The 19,086-nt window shown below is 23.8% G+C and overlaps 1 protein-coding gene across 1 annotated transcript in view; it reads left to right on the top strand.

Moving 5' to 3' along the window:
* Nucleotides 1-4,065: 4,065 nt before the first annotated feature.
* Nucleotides 4,066-19,086, top strand: part of LOC129618793 (chitin deacetylase 1) — a 59,424-nt gene continuing 44,403 nt past the window's right edge. The window contains exon 1 of the mRNA XM_055533793.1: nt 4,066-4,170. Coding sequence (XP_055389768.1) covers nt 4,092-4,170 — 79 coding nt within the window. The 5' untranslated portion in view covers nt 4,066-4,091. The remainder of the gene's footprint in view (nt 4,171-19,086) is intronic.

The raw sequence follows: 19,086 nt of genomic DNA, 5'->3' as shown, positions 1-19,086 counted from the left end.
AACTTAACTATCATTGAAACTTTATGGTTTCAACTGCTCAAAACAGAATATACAAAATAAAAAAAATGCACCTAAAACTCTACTCAAAAAAAAAAGAAAAATATTGAAAAAAACAAATTACATTGCCATAATTCATGAGTTCAAATAATAACAAGGTGGCCCCGCGTTGTGGGTGGTATTCTATTCCAATAATAAACCTTGACTTCCAAAATTATAGTATTGAGGTATTACTCGTAATATACAGTCCAGCAATTAACAATTATAAGCTGAATTGTGTATTAATACCATAATTCAAAGAAAATAATTTTCGAAATTATTTAGAAACGAATGTTGCCAAAATATTAAAATAGAATATACAATAGAATTTAAAGTAATTGAGTGTAGCTTATAAAATCAATTAATATAAACTCCAGTTTTCAAACCTTAAAGTCCATAAAATGGGCTATAACGTGAAAAAGGAAATTCGATGAAAAAATCATAATGATTTGTAGTTAATGACAATTTTAGTTTAGTTATGATAAATATTTATTTCAGAATTTTTTTTTAGATAATTAATATTACAAGTATGGAAACCTATACGAAAAATCATAAATTTCACAAATGTATGCTTTGAAAAAATAACTTCTCTTCAGCATTTTTGAATAACAGCATTTTGTTATTCAAATTTGAAACGTCAATTCGTCTTTTTTCTAAACTTTAAAATATGCATTCGACTTATGGAATTCACCACATACTCTGAACTGTGTCACTTGAAACTGTGTCACCTTGTATTTAAATTACTGATCTTTGAAATAGCAATAACAATAATAGTAATGATTGTGAGCAATAAATTTCAAATCAAATCAATTCTTTGAAAACTTAAGCCGCGTACCGTTGCTATTAATACCTTTTCAAATACAAATTGCATACATTTCATGTATAAGTATGCACATCTATATAAATTGTTATACATATGCTTATTTATAAATATCAGAATAATAAATTTTTATGAGAATTACATTCTGCTTTTTTGATATTATGTATAATCTGCAAAACTACAATACTACAAGATTTTGAACTTTAAATCTGTTAAGTATAGAGTGGAAACCTTAAATTAATGTACTGTAGAATTAATAAAAACACAACAACATGCGGCAATACAAAATTGTTATGTAGATATTCATCGTAGATTTTATAGTTCAAGAGCTAGATATTATTTAAAATTTCTTCTATATAATGCAATAAAGTAGATTTTCATTAATTTTTTTAATTAACCAATACTAAAGTGAAAAAAAAAATTTTAATCCTTAATACAAAGTATATTATTTAACAGAGGTAAACATTTTGTATACCATGTCTAAGTTTTGAAAATAGAGAAATCAATTCATTGAGGCAGAAAACCAATTATGCTAAGGAATTCAGTGTTGCAAGATTTCGAAAATTTAAAGTCTACTTCTTCTGCTTAAATGCTAGAATTTGGCAATTTTGAGAACCCAAAAACAAATTTTAAAGCATTAAAATTCGAAATAATTTAATTCGATAATTTATCCAAGAATACCAATACTTTAATAATTTTTTTTTAAAATAAAACTTTAAACCTATGGAGAAAAACTCCGACTAATTCATTAATTATTTGTAAATAATTACAAATTTAATTGCATTTTTTCCATATCGCTTTATTCTCTTGTTGTGCTACGCTATACTTTTTCTTTATTGTTCTTGTAACTCTTTATAATTCAATTCATGTAACTCAATTAATTTAAATCTTATAAAATAAAATAAATATGTACAATAAAAACAACAAAAAATTAAAAAAAACTACTTTTTCTTGCGACTAAAATGTAATTTTTTTTTCTATCTTTTGTTTACAAAAAAAAAAAAAACTAAAATATTCATTGATATAATCATTTACTGGTATTGTAGTTATGTAGTAAAGCAAGCGATCATTTTATGTGTTTATATAAGATTATATTGTGGCACATACAATATATACATTGTGTATTATATTATACTTTGAAAACGTAATACATTCATTATAAAATTATAAGGGAGTAGGTTGAAAAATGCTACTTTTATTCGGCAAAAATTAATTATAGTTATACTTTAAAAGTTATTGTCCCTGTAAGTATGCAAAATGTTATTTTTCCATTCCTTAATTTTTCGAACTTATTATGAAAACCTGTTAAAATCTACTATTAAAATCGTTTTCTTATCTAGGGGTAAATCTTTAAATTTTAGTAAAATTGATTTAGAATATCATTTAGTCATTATACTACGTAAGCAGAGGCCGTACTATGTAATTCAATTTCCTTGAAACTATTTTCATATTTGCAGGAATGGGAAAGTAGTACCGTACAAATTGATTAGTGATACGGAATACGAAAATTACTTTCTTCCGAATAAGAAAATTGTATTGCATAATAAGGCGTCAGTATAAAGTTTTAGAAAGTTGTCAGTTTAAAATTTCTCCTAAATTTATGTAAAATTTTATGAATTAAATTTTGTGAATTTGTAAGAGTAATTATTTAATTTTTGTTTTCCAAGCGAAAGCTAAATATGTACTTTAAACTTTAAAGTTGAATTTTTTGACCTGTTTTACAAGCAATAATTCATGACTCTGGTGATAATGATTCTATCTTAAAAGTAAAATTAAAAATTTATTAAATTTTCGGTGAACAATGTTCTTTTTTAAAATTTCACGTAAGCCGTTTTTTAGAATGAATTTTAGATGAATTTTTGCTTATAAAAGAATTTTTATAAGCAAAAATTCATCTAATTTATAGAAATTTATCTTTAGTTAATTATAAATTACTAAATAAAAATTAATGTATACCATTCTTACTTTGAAAACAACATAGTTAGTTTATGTACTATAAATACTAAAAGCAAAAACTTTTTAACCCACCTATGCACATACTTATTAATTTGTAGCGTTTTAAAATAATACAAATATCGCTGTTGTGAGTATCATACATAATATAAATTTTATATTATAAAAACAGAAGAAAAATGTAACTTCTTAAACTGGGATTACCACTTCCAAAAAGTATTAAAGTAACTTAACAAGAAAAATGAAGAAAAAGGCAAGAAAAACCAAAAAAAAAAAAACAAACGAGGAAAGAAACAAAATAGCTTCAAATCGCATACATACATACATGTATGACAAATGTATGCATGAATATACACACATGTTCGTATGTATATAATTAAGTATGTATATATATATATAATTAAGTATGTATATATATATATATTTAAGATATTTAAACCAACATTGAATCGAAGTTATTATTGTCTGTTAAATTAATTTTTTTCTTTCCTTTTTTTTTTTTGCTATTTTTCTTTTCGTTAATTTTTATTTGATCTTTTTTTTTCTTTCGCTTTTTTTTTTTGTCTTTATTGTATTCGCCGATTATATTATGAGACAATTTGTAAATTTCTCTGAAAGTGGTCAAATCAGTTCAGGGTTTCTTGTCTTTGAAAACGGATCAAAATTTATTTTTATTTATTTTAATTTTTTTTATTTAAATATAATTATTAAATAATTAAATATATGTAAATACATTGTGTTAAAAATTAACACGGTAATAATAACACAGTGTAAAAATATTAAATTACAAAAAAAAAGAAAAAAATATTTTTTTATTTACCTATACCTGAAATTAAATAAAAATTTTATTAATTTATTAATTTTTATTAATTTAAAATCATAAAAGGTGTAAAAAAAAATAGTTTGATAATTAAAAAATGAGCAAATAGAAATGAAAATTTTGAATATTTTTAATTAAAAATTTATTTTATATATATATATATATATATATATTCAAATATTATTTATAATTAATTATTATAAAATTATAAAAAAAAATTTTTTATTTAATTACATAATATCTGTATTAATTTGAGAAATTTTAACTATTTTCCAAGAAGGAAAAAAAAAAAAGAGTTATCAAATGTAAAATATTTTTTTAAAAAGAAAAGAAGACCATAAAATTTGAATATACGTGTAAAGTGAAATTTCATTTTTTCTTTATTAACTTTTTAAATTTTTTTATGAAGTTTTTTATTGGAATTTTTTTATAATAGAAAAAAAATAATACACAAGTTTTAAAATGGGTATTAAAAATATAAATTTTAATATTGGATTAATAACATTAATAGTTTTCAACATTTTTGGAATAAATGTTAATGGTAAATTATTTTTTATTTTAAGCATTTTTGCAATAACAATAATATATACATACATATATCTATATACATATACATATCAAATTCGAATAATATTAAAAATTTATTAACAAAAGAAATAAAAAAAAACGGCAACGACAACACTAAAATTGAAACCATCAAAAACAAAAAACTTTCATTTTTACCCGTACGTGTGCATACGTACAAAAAAATATAATGTGCACATGCATACACAAATATATCCGTATATATTTACAGATATATTATCTTGTAACGTAGCTATTCCGAAAATGACTGATAAAAAGAAAAGTTAATAAGAGAAAAAAAAATGAGAGTTAAATTTCTTTGACTTTTCAATAAAAGAAAAAAATGCATTAATTTTTTTATTCACTTTTTTTTGACGTTCGTTTTACTCAACCATAATATATATGTATGTATATTAACTTACTTTATTTACAAATTATATTAATGTGTACGGTAAATCAAAATATTGTTTACAATAATAAATAAGCCGCAAATATCGTAAAATAAAGTTTATTTAAATTGAAATTTAATTTTTTAAAAATGTTTTTAAAAAAAATACCCTAATTACAAAAGATGCACGATGCGATGATACTCCAAAGGTTGAGTAGAATAATACCTTTTAGTTTTTTCCCCATCTTTTACGAAGGTGCTATCTTGCAGATTAGATAAATCGATAAAGTTAAAGGTTTTTTTATTTTACGAAATATTTATGTGCAAACTCTAATTTAAAAATTTTTTTATTAAGTTATCAGATTCCGTTAGGCCTATCACTTGGTCTAAAACAAATCCAAATCTTCTCACATATGATGAGAATATTTATTTAAACAATTTCTCACAAATCCAAATATACCACCACATGCCCACAGTTAAAATATTCAGCTTTCTTCAAATGCTTTACCAAGCGAGAATTTCTACACAAACGATGCGCAGTTTGTCGAAATTTCTGCAAGTAATAACCTCTCTCTGTAGTGCTCAACAACTAACCTTTTCTTTCTTTTATTAGATCCTAAAAGCTAACTAGCAATCCATATAGCAAAAAACTCCGCCTACCACTTCGTCTAAATTTATTCTATCAAATTTTGGTCACTCTGTACAATTTCACATCTTATTATGTACGATATTTAATTATTTTATCATTTTAACTTAATAGTCCCTTGCATACAATCAGATTTAGAGAGGACAAAATCTATGCAACATTCAATATTCTATGCATATTAATTTCTATGAATGTATAGGTTAAATACATAATTATGTATAAATAGGTATATAATAAGTTCGGGTATTTCTAATTAAAGTTTTTAATTTTAACATTAATTATTATTATCAAAGCGATTTCTATGAAACAATATTATAATGATAACGATTAAATTGTGACTAAATTGTGTACAAAATTAATTTAATGTCACGATAATTAATCTTAATCACGGCTTATTGAATTGCATTTTATATTTAATAAATTAAATGTTTTATAAAATTAATTTATAAGCTGAATCAATAATTTTCGTGCCAATTTGGAGAAGGGGTTTAAAATATCTTGGAGAAGGTTCCAGCTGACTTCACATTGAAAAATTCTTTGAAGATCAACCTTATAAGACCACTGAAAAACAATTAAAAACACTTCTAAAAAGGTTCTTGAAAAGCTGCACAATTTTAGTTCGATGTGTTTGTCCGAACAAAATTTGACCCGATATGACAAAAATCCCCAAAAAGATTTCAAAAAATAATTTTAGTAATCAAGCAATTCTAATCTTTATTTTTTGAAAAATTTTAAATTAATAATAATTAATAAAATTTTTTCCCTCGTACGAGTATTTCACAAAAATTTTCACATATTACGAATTACATTTATTTTGATTTTTGAACGATTTTTTATAGGGAACAATTTGCTCTTTATGTTATAGTCATTTTTGCTCTTTCATATTCTTATATCTTTCTCTCGCTCCCTTTAAGTTTATAAAAACGAGAGAGTAAAATGAAAGCAATTAAAATGCAAGTAAAATGAGCATATTGAAATTATAAAATTAATTTAGCATTGAATTGGTATGAAGAAAAATTTGTGGCATAAAATAAATTTAATTACTGCATTTAAAATTAATTATCCGAGAAACAGTTGTTCAATATTTTCAAAAAGTATGGAAATTATGAAATTTAACCTTGTTAATTTGCTAACCAAAATAATTACCTTTAAAATTATAACTAAATTTAATATTTCTCGATTAAATCAAAAATTTTGAAAGATTTACTTTTGAAGGAATTTGAAAAATCTGAAAAATTTTGAATGTACGAACTCCAATTGATTTTTTATTCAAATCCATCAAAGAGTCTTTTATCAAGGGAAACAGACACTTTATTTCATTAAAATTATATTGTGTATTAATATTTTAAAGCAAAAAAATTAGGCCAAGTAATTTTCTTCGCAGTAATTGTAAGAAATTATTAGAGATATAACATATGAGTGCATCAAATAACTTTAGTATTAGAGTACTGTCATTCAAACTATTAAACTATTCTTTTAATAGTTTGAATGACTTAGCATCATAAGTAACTAAACTCTCAATATGTTTCATAAGTAAAACGAAATAACTCTTAATAATTGTAGTAAACCACTGCACATAAAATCAAGTGTGTGAGAAAGAGCGATGTCACAATTTAAATTAGTAAAACAAAAAAAATTTTCAAGAATTTTTAAAATTATCTTTACTTATACATAATATATTTTCAAATTGTCATTTATATAATTACAAAAACTTTACAAAGTGCTATACATACACATATTTGTAACTACATACCGACACGTTTTAAATATGTAATTACTCAGAAAAAAAATCAATTATTCAAGTATTGCTCTTAGTGCTTTTAATTATTGTGTACTATGTTGTATGACTGACATTTTTTTTTTGGTACTTGCATGCTGTACCATATTTTAAATAAATTACTAAATCATGAAATAAATATCGCATTAACTATAATAATTACGTGTAACAGCACTAAATAGGTAACTTACTTGCAATTTTTTATTAAAGAAATTGTGTAACATAAATTTTAAAAAATTATTGCATACGTAAGTACCATAATAAGTACTTACATATGACTTGTTGTATTACACTACATATAACACAATACTTTACAATAATGAAACATTAAGTAGCTTGCATTAATTTGAAGTGTTAATCTTTGAAAGACTATTTACCTGCACTATAAATTGTCAAAAATGTTTTTTAATGTTAAAATAAATTACGATAATATTTTGAAGTTGAAATTACTTGAAAAACAATTGTTGACAATGGCAATGATTAAAAAAAATTAGTATTAATTTTTGCATAGATGAATTAAACTTCGATATTTTTAAATTAAATTAGTTTCAATGAGTTAGCGTATTTGCAAATTGTGCAGAGAAATACTTAAAATATAACAATCAAATATAAAAAGTTTTCGTATTTGCAATATAAATGCAAATTTTTATGGTTTTATTTCTATATTATGTCATTTGTATGGCATATTATGTTATGAATTTTCAGAAGTTTGAATATTTCTTTAAAATTTGAATTGGAATATTGACAAGTTCAGTACTTTAAGCATCATGTCTTTCGTATGATTTTTAATATTGCCAAGATTACGTCAAATTTATATTTGAAAACTCGATCCAAGTACTACATACATATTACTGCATACCGCAAATATTTGATAATGTAACAATAAATAAATTAGAGATCTTCACAAAATAGTGTAGCATCGGAGAATTTGTGCAAATTTTTGACAAATACATATTGACAGATTAGACAGATAAATTCATACAGATAAAAGAGTATGTTTTGATTTTATTTTATACTGGTACACGTGAAAACCTATACTACCTCAAGAAATTACTACTCAAATCTCCATCAGACTAAAAATTCGATTGTAAAGGGTTAAAAAATTTGTTTATTTTTTGTGTTTATTTTTATAATTAATTATAAAGTCAGTGTTTTCGTTTCTCTAATCATTATCATCTTTTGAACAATACAAATAATATTATGTATATCTTTTGTGTATGACTTCTGTTATAATAAATTTTACAATCGGTTATTATTTATGTATATGTACGTATATATGCATATAATTAAATAGATACCTTATGATGAACATTATTACGTATTGGTAATCAAATTATAATAATCATTCTTATAATTTCTTGTATTTCTAGTTTTATATTTTTTGTTTTCGGCAAAATTTATTTACGATTTATGAATAAATTAATTGTATTATAATTATATGCTAATAAATATAGCAAATTAAGAGTAAAAATTATTATTTCCGAAATGAAAGCTTTAAAAGTAAAAAACCAAAAATCAAATAAAAATATTTAAGTGACATTAAAAATAGCGATTTTTCGTTTTTTGAAATGTTATTTTACAGTTTCTTTTATATTTTGTGTTAGGTACATTCAGAAGAAAAAAATTTGTATACATAACGTATATGTTTGTATGTATGTATGTATGTAAATATGTATAAATAATAAAAATCGAAAGTTATTTTCGTTTAATTTTTATTTTTATTTTTGTTTAACAATAAAAATTCCTAACAGCTTCATATAATAACATACGATATGGCGACGTCGGTGGCAATAGGATTTATTTTTTATATGACCTCACTTTTACAATCAAAACAATGATTAAAATTTTAATTTAAAATTTATTTTTAAAATTCTGTAAAATAGGAATTGTTTCCAAAAAAAAAAAAGTAATCATAGCTATATGTACTAATGTACATACATACATGACACTAGCATAACAGTAGTGTGAGTTTTTTTTTTTATATAAGACAATTAATTTCAACTATTTTTCGTTTGTTCACTTTTAACCTTAGATAATCAGCTGATTGTCGACGGATTGCATATACATACGTACACTTACCTTTAATGAGATATGCATGTATATATGTATATTGTAAGTACATGCATATACGTATAGGTTTTGCTCAGGCATATTATCATAATCATGTTTTTTTTGCTTTTAACAATGCAACAGTGTTCGCAATATTATTATACTTCTATATTTACATATGTTTGTTGTGTTAACATGAATAGATGCTAATATTTCTGCATTATTTCTTGAAAATTTATTAAATATCGGCAACTTATTTCATAATACATGATACCTGGTCAAATTTATATTAATTTTTTTTGTGTTAAACTTGAAAATTGAATTTATAACCGGAATTTAATCAGATGAACCCTTACTTTTGCTTTGTTTTATAAGAGTAACTATAGATAATAATGCAAAATTAAAAATAAATTTCAAATTGAAAAAAAAAATAATAAATTAAAACATAAGACATCAAAAATTTGCGATATATATTTTATAAAAATTTTGTAACAAAAAGTAAATCAGTAAATGTTCTGTATGCAGTGAACAAGTTATTAAAAATTACATCATAAGGTCACGCACTCTTCACATACGAGTTGCAACGTCAAAAATTTTTCAAGGTAATCAAACTAGAGTTATATTTTTACGTAAAAAAATCTTATTCGAGTAAGAAACAAAAACTGATAAAAACCGGAAAATATTTAAAAAAAAAAATATGTTTTGCTTAAAATTATGGGAAAATTAAAAATTAAAATGCAATAAAACAACTTTTTTTTTTGTATGCAATAAGCGATGCAAGACAAATTTCATATTCAAAAAAAACCAATACTAATGTTGAATTAATTAAATTTAATATGCGTTTATATGAAATCGTTTTATTTTAAAAATTAAATTGACTTTTAACTTAATTTAAAATCGAAAATGTTTGAGATATTTAGAGCGTGTTCTGTGTTCTACATTTGATACGAAATTGTATAAGTGAGTATAATATTAATTTCTCAATATATTTCTTTAAGATCACATCAATCATTCAACACTTACAAATCAAACTTTTATGATATTTTAATCAAACCACATAAAATTAATAAAGAATTATCAAACAAAATCAGAGGTAAATTACAAATCAAACTTACATTTAATTTCAATCAAACTAAATAAAATCCGGTGAATAATATATTATAGATCGAAATTCAAGAACGTTTACATCAAAATCAAACTTTCATTAAATTTTAATCAAACCAAATAAAGTCCATGAATAATATTTGATCGCATAAAATCAGAGAATAAAGTTTGCAAATCAAACTTGTATCAAGAACAACAAAATCAATAAACATGAACATTAAAAACTAATTGCCGTATCATAAAAGAATCAAGTGCCTTTATTATATTCTTAAAAAAATATTTATTCCTCCACTTTCCCTTCAAAAAAGAAACAAATAAAAATGAAATATTGTTCTTATAATTCTCCAAATCGATACAAATACATACATACATAAGCCTGTGTATATACATTGAAATATTTTAAAAATTTTAACAATAAATTAAGTTTTATATCTACACTCTATCAAAAATAAATCAATATTTTATTAAGTGTTCAGTATATAAATTAATAAACTTATAATTGATAAAAAATTATTCCAAAAAATTCACGTACATATATAAATACATTCATATACATATGAAAATATATATAGCTATATTATTTAAATTTACATACGTTCATGAACGTGCCAAAACGTTACAAGTTATCAATTTTATTTACAATAAATACACATATACATTTTTCTTCAAACAAAAAAATTATATAACAAAAGACATAATGACGAACAAAGAATAAATTTATGCAATATTTTGTGGAAAAAGTTCATATATTTCGTTTTTTATCCTTTTATTGGATATTTCCTACGACAGTTATATTACCAGCAAGATGGTCGTTGTAAAAGTTTTAAATTTTAAAAGGTATGTCATACTAAATGTTTATTAAACATTAGTTAACATATTAGTTTGATTTGATAAAAGTTTGATGTGTGAACTTCCATGAACCAAATTCTCATTAATGACAACAATTCCATTAACAATGTTTGACGAGTAAATTCTGTGTTGTAGTTGGAAAGCTATATATTACCAAGATCTCAATTAAATTATCGTTTGATTGGACTGAATTTATTATTTGAACCAAAATCGAACATTATACCATTAATTAAACTGATCAATGTACAAATTTTTAATCAATAAACTTTGAACTCAAGTACGAGCCGCAGTTAGAGTGCGGAATATAATTTGCAATAACACTGTATGATTCCTCCATCTACAAAACATGAGTAATTACTTTCACTGTGACTTTCAAACTAATTATCATCCCAACGGGAAATTCAATTTTCGAAAGCTATATTATGCCAGACTCCGTGTGAATTTTCCAAAAGAGTTATCACAATTCATTTTTATTGTTTTAAATGTACTAATTTTAAATATCAGCTTGTGGCAGGTAACATTTACTCATATCACAGTATACCAGTGAAAGCATATATACTTGCAATGTATAATAATAAATACATTTTATATCAAATTGATTTCATTCTTAAATTTAAAAAAAAAAAAACTTAAAACAAAAATAAAATATGAAAAAAAATGATACTTTATACTCGTATTTTATGCTAGTAGCATAAATCCGCAATGAATCATAAGCAAAAGGCCATTACTTTCAATTGATGACAAACATAACAATAGAATGGGAAATTCAAGCATGTTACACACATGCACTCAATTTAATGAATGACAAAGATTTTTTTTGTAAACAAAGCAGCTATAGGGTAAACAAAGAGTATAAACCTTTATAAAAGCAACAAAACTTGCAAGAAAATACACAAACACGGCCGAAAATTATTTTATATCACTAAAGACTGTTGTTAATAGTTAGATTTTTTCCTCAATAATAAATGTATGTATGTAGGACAGTTATCTTCTTTCTGACTATTATCAAAAACATTTAAAAAGAAATTATAGGGGTGGATAGAAACCAGGCGATCTGCTACATATTAACAGAACATATTTTCAAGGAGGTATGCATAGTGTTGCTAATTCTATAGAGAGGTGAAGGGAAATCTTGGTAAGCCTTCTATTAATGAAATTTGAGCAACCATGCGAAAAGGAAAAGAAACGTTTAGCAATTATATACACACAAAACCATCTGTCATAGATTTATACAGAGTATTTTTTTCCAAAAATTTACAAACAATCAATAAAATTTTTAGTCTAATCAGGCAATTCATATCCTTACAATATGCACTAAAACAAGCATTTTATTATTGTCCTCTAAAAGTTACTATTTTTAACATAAACTTATTTCCTAAAACATAACAGCGCCTAAATTCATTTGCATTCACTATAACTTTTCAGTTAACATAGCTTTCTTATAATATTTTAACTAAGAAAAATTATTATGAGAATCAAACGATTGAAAGTTAAAAAAAAAAAAAAAAAAAAAAAATAGAAATAACTGCTTTGTTCAATGCAAATTTAATGACTCTTAAACTGAGTTTTATAGTTATAAAAGAAATGAAAATAACAAAAAAATATGAAACGGGGAGGAAAAAATTATTATTTGTTATAGAACGTGAATTTATAAAATTGAATTATTTTTCAATATATTTTATAACATACTGAAACAAAGAAATAATTTTAAAAATTCTTTATGACAAAAAAAAAAAAAATTTTTCCTTCGTTTTTCTTTTATTCTTGATAATATGCAAAAATTCTATTTAATATTTATTACATGTTTTCAACATATATACGTGTGTATATTACGTCAAAGTAAGCAAGGACTATACCCATACATATACATATACATGCATATACCATGGATATATTTTACTGTACAATGCATACAATCAAAATAAATTCTTAAAACGTTTACATTTTCAATTCTCTTAAAAAAGTTCACGTATACATTTGTGTTATATATGCGCGCATATATGTAATTCAAAAACTTACAAAATGATAAAAATATCAAAATTTCAAATACATAAGTGCATATCCACATATGTGCATATATGTATAAGCATAAGTATAATCTTTACATTACTGTACCGTATATATACACATAGAACCGTATATATACACATATATGTGTGTGAATTTAATGAAATATTTATGAAGAGAATTTTTAAGTTGCTCGCTTTTCTTTATAAAAATTTTAACTCCATCATAACTTTATCATAATTGGAATTATGTATTTACAAAAACAAGTAAGAAAAAATTTAAATCAAATTTATTGTTATACTGTTATTTAAGAATGTTATGTGTACAAAAAAAAAATCAAAATATATAAGTACTTGAAAGGAGGCAGAGGTCAAAAAAACTTAACAAGAAATTGATATTCAACACAATATTCTGCAAATCGACGATGAAAGTTATACTGATCATCTTGGAGAATATGAGAATAACTCTATTATTGTCACCAAAAATTTGTGGTGTGTTTCGATTCATTACAAGCTTAATATAGCATTAGTAAACTGCATTCAGTTTCCAAATTCGAAATCTTCACCTTTACAAACACTATTATTAATGAATTTAAATTAATTTGATAAAATTTTATGGCAAATTTATGGCTTTTTTATTCGTGGATTTTGTTTAATAGGTAAAGTAAAGTAAATAGTTAAACTATTCAACTCTCATCAAATAAAATTATCAACAAAATTTTAATACTTAAACCGTGTGTTATTCAAATGGTCAGAAATTATTTTTCATATTGTTTTAGCCATGCCTCTTAAACTAACAACAATTTATCATATTGAATTCTGGTCACAATTCAGAAAAGTTTTTCTAATAAATTACAATACGTTTATGTCCCTAAGTAGCTATATTATAATTTTTGACCAGAGATGAGAGTTTATGGAATTGCAAAAAATTGCATATTTTAAGGCAAATATTTTTTTAATTAACAAAATCATAATGATAAGCATTTACAAATGCCATGTAAATAACAATTATTAAACTTTAATATGTTTTGCTTATTTTTCTATCTAATTCTTCTATACCCGAATCATTTAATATTTCTAATTATATACTTAATAAATTTATTTTCCAATTTGTAGTAGCATGCCTTTCAGTAAGACTGATAAAAATTTTTTATATTAACATTATAACATTAAGAATCTCATCCTCAGGCACATAGTTACTTTTACAAATTGCCAATATGCTGTCCTGAATCACTGGCTAAATAATTTGTAAAATGTTTTAAAGAAAACACAATTACAAATTGATATTTTGTGGACTACATTTTATAAAGATGCATTTTTTATTTTTTTTTGTATAAAATTTTTAAAATTGACAAATAAAGATATAACTTTCAACATACAAGACAATAATTTGGTAACTTGCCTAATTTTTTTATTATCATTAAGAAAAAAAACATCACAAAAATAAAACCAAAATAAAAAAACAATAAAAGTTATAAAATAGCATTTTTCATCATTCCTTTACATTCATATCCTTTTAAATTGTCAAAATTTTGGTAACAGAATAAAACACCAACAAAAAAAGAAACAACAAAAAACTAAAATCGGAAAATTTTCAAACTTTTCCTTATTTATTATTGTCATATATTTCAACTGTATGTTATGTATATATGTACTCTATGTATATAGCTAAACGCTAATATAATATTGAGCCAAACTCTAACAAAACAGAAAAATTTTAGAAAAACTTTCCTATTGTTGGACAAACAAAAAATTACTCTTATTAAACGGAAATATGACCATATTTTGCTTTTTTGTGTTTTGCTTTGTAAAAAACATCATAAAATATAAAATGAATATAAAATTTAATTCCTGCTAGCTGTAAGATATAATGGGATATACGGTTATTTTTTTAAGTTAACAAAAAACTTTAATAGTTACTCAAATTACTGACTGAATGATGTTAAACTATAGGAAGGTTTTCTAAAAAAATGTTTGTTATTTTATCTTAAAGGCCATATCTGAGACGTTATCTATTATGTCGTATACATCATGTATAATTTATTTTAAAAACTTATTACGCTCTAAATCAAAGGCTAAAGTATTAATATATACAACTGTGATTCTAAAAATCCAGCAATTTCTTAAAAGAAAACCATTACATATGGCCTTTAGTGGAATTACATTTACTTGTCTGATGATAAATTACTATAAACAATATAGAAAAGATCCTCCAACGACGATCAAGTATATACCCTCCCTGGTGATTTCTAGTATCAGCTAGAAATCAAATAAAGTAACTTCATTCCATCTTTGCTAGGTATAGAGCCTAACAACAGAACTGCAAAGAAACATCAACAACAAAGAAAAAAGAAAAATTTAAAAACATCTACAAGAGATTTTCAGTTCTCCAGAATTAGAAGAACGAAAACTAATTGAACGTATGATTAGTTATGATTATTACAATTAAATAATTAGTCATCAACGCATTTTAAATAATATTAAAATGAAATAAATATGGCAGAGAAAAGCATATTATCATAAAATTTTCCACATTTCAATGAGTGGCATGTCAACAGAGCAGGCTTTGTTGAAATTCTGTGGTGAGTTATATAACGATATCAATAACAATTCTTCATGTTCCGCTTTATTTGTGGATATCACGAAAGCGTTTGATACAATTCGTCACGATATTTTATTAGATAAATTATATGGGTTTGGTTTTCGTGGTTTCGTTTTTGAGTGGCTTGCTTCTTTTATTTCTAATAGAAAACAAGTAGTGCGTCTAAATTTTTGCACTAGCTCTGTTATGCATGTGAATGTGGGTGTGCCCCAAGGATCTGTTCTTGGACCAATTTTATTTTTAATTTTCATTGATTCAATTTTAACCCTCCCTTTTAGGGGAAATGTTACTGCATTTGCCGATGACGTTGCGTTTTCTTATTGCTGTGACAGTTTTTTCAATGTGGTTGTAGACATAAATCATGATCTGGATCTTGTTAGAAAGTGGTTATTTGACAATAAGCTAGTTATAAGTAATAAAACTAAAGTAATGCATTTTGGTTTTAGTGGCTCTTTACCATCGGATTGTCTTGTCAAATATCACTCTCCGATTTGTGATAAATTTCAACTTTTTAATAATTTTGAAGTCTGTTCTTATGATGAGTCATCTTGTAGTGATGGTTGCTTTGTAATTGAATGGGTTAGTGAATTTAAATACCTGGGTCTTTTTTTGGATAATAGGCTAAATTGGTCAAATCATAGTAATTATTTAAAGAAATATTTTATGAATGTTATAAGAAATCTTTACAATTTGAATTTTTATTGTTCTACCAAGGTTTTGAGGATGTTTTACTATGCTTTATTTGATTCAAAGTTGCAGTATGCTATTGTTTGTTGGAGTGGATGTTATTTCAATAAAATTTATCCTTTATTGATCTCCCAGAAGCATGCTGTGAGACTGATTCTAAGGAAAAATAGGCGTGAGCATAGTTTCCCATTTTTTTTAACTTCAAATATTTTGCCGCTTCGTCATTTATATTTATATAAGTGTTTGAAAATATTCTTTTTGAGATGTGGGTACTCGACTCAACGATTCATTTCCAGCTATAATTTAAGAGTTAATAATTTGAATGTCGTTGTTGAACCAAGAGCACGCACATCTCATTTTTTTCATTTTTATGATAGTGTGGCGCCTAGAATTTTCAATCGTTTACCTATTTATATGAGACAGGAATCAAATATTGTATTGTTTTTGAGACACTCAAGACAATTCCTTGTTAGTTTTGATTTAGAACGTATAGAGGAATTTGCTTTTAGTCTGGCTCTTTAGCTTTTGTATTTTGTAATTCTAGATCTCTATTTGGTTTAGTCGATATTTTAAATAGATTTTAATTGCTTTCTACACTTCAATTTCTATTCTATTTTTAATTTTTTTTTTCACTTTCTTTTTTTCATCATTCTTTTTTTGATATAGTTAAATATTTTTATTTTATTAAGATGGTTTATTAGTTACGCCACATAATTAATTAATTAAATAAATTTAGTTTTTGAATATTAAAAAATATCATTCGAAACTTGTTAAATGATAATAACAAAAGAATGATTTATAACTTATTTTATTTTTCCAATTTGTATATTATTGTATAGTTTTTTTTTTCTGAAACTTTATACATGGTTGTAAGATGGAAATGTAAAATAAATGAAATGAAAAAAAAAAAAAAAATATTGTTAATATTTCAAACCTGCTAAATAAATCGGTTAATAAATATTTTACATATTACGCAGTTTACTAATGCTTTAGTATACAAAAAACATAAAATATTAAATTTTTTAACTAAAATTTTCATGTGCACACAAAAAAATTAAAAACAAAAATAAATTATAACTGTCTCAAATAAAAAATTCTCCTGAACTCCGCTCACGTTATAGTATTTTCGAGTCAGTTAACTTTGTATCTTCCCCACTTTAGAGAAAATTCGAAAATTTCTAATTTATCTTTCGTTTTGATTAAAGCATATAATATATATGTAATGAGTTCTATATATGTGTATTATCCTCATACATGTGTGTATATGAAAATTAAAAATTCATTTACAAAGATGATAAATTAATTGGCAGTCTTATGTCGAAATGCATAAAAGTAAATAATGTAAAATCCTTATAACATACATTAAATTAATAATACATGTTGTATAAGACTTTGAAATTATTTACAATTTTCAATATACAAACTGACAAACTTATCAATAAACTTAAATATTAAATTCCACTTTGAAATTTCATGAAAAACCCAGATTTCATCTTATTCCACTTAAAGTCGATATTTTGAGAGTAGTTTATAAAGTTAAATATGTATAATAATAAAAAACACTAATAACCTTCAGCGAAAATTTGTAAAATTGTAGAGTATGAACAAAAATAATAATAATTTTATAACCATGTACAATTTTCTTTAATATTAAGAAACTCTTTTTATATGCTAATAATTTTATGCACTGTTCAAAATAAAATTTTCGAAGGTCAAATTTCCTCTATTAACTTTTAACTTTTATACACAAAATAAAATAAAAACAAATTTAAAAATTCTTTTTCAACAATTTTCTTTAATCTAAATATTGAGAGAAAAACTAAATATTCTCAACATTTACACGTACATAAATGTATGTATGTACGTATGTAATAGTTTAATCACTTTTAATTAAAATCAAAAAACTTATATAAAAAGTTGAACAAAAATTTCCTGATCCTGCAAATATTCGCAGCATATGCAATTTTTTTATTTTTTTTTTTATTTTATTCCCTAATAATATTAAAATTTTACTTAAAATTTTAAAAGGGATACACAAATACGTATAAAAAACGTAATGGGGAAAATAAAATATTTGGAAAATTTTTTGAAACTTGGTTGGGGGTAATAATGAAGTTAAAGATGAACAAGTTCAGAGAATTAAATTGTTAATATAGAAAAGAAAAATCTTTACAATATTTTCATTGACTTCATATTTAAGTTTTTGTTAGAAAAACAAAAAAAAAATTTCTCGATGCTTCCTTACATTTTTTAATTATGAAATTTTTGAAGTTAAAAATAAAAAATTTCTCGACTAGCGATTTTCAATTTGAGTATAACACTGAAGCTAAGAGTTTTGATTGTGGATTGTCAAATTTTTATTTTAATTTATTTTATATTTTGAGTCCATTGAATTTCATAAAGTTACTTGAATTAACAATTATTTAATAAATATAAAGCAACGAAGTTAAAATGTTTCAGTCAGTCTGAGCACTTTGATTTGGTCCAATTAGAATAGAGTCTGTCCTTGGGACAAAAGAAACAACTTGTGAAAGTTTAATGATATTCGCTCTATTTGTTTTTGAATCATTGTACGATCGGACGGACAGACGAACATGTCTATATCAATCCACAATTTTACTCCGAGCAAGAATATTATATACATGTCCATACTGCAAATGACCCCTTCAAGTAGTTGTAAATTTCGTACCAAAGTTAATATACGAAGGTACAGAAAATAAAAACTGAGTTTGTACGAAATTAATTTAGCTCATAAGATATATAAATTCTAATATATACATTCCGC

This window comes from Condylostylus longicornis, unplaced genomic scaffold (assembly GCF_029603195.1).
Source record: "Condylostylus longicornis isolate FDR11 unplaced genomic scaffold, ASM2960319v2 ptg000010l, whole genome shotgun sequence".
NCBI lineage: Eukaryota > Metazoa > Arthropoda > Insecta > Diptera > Dolichopodidae > Condylostylus > Condylostylus longicornis.
The sequence above is the reverse complement of the archived record's forward strand: the minus strand, read 5'-3'. Positions and strand labels throughout refer to the sequence as shown.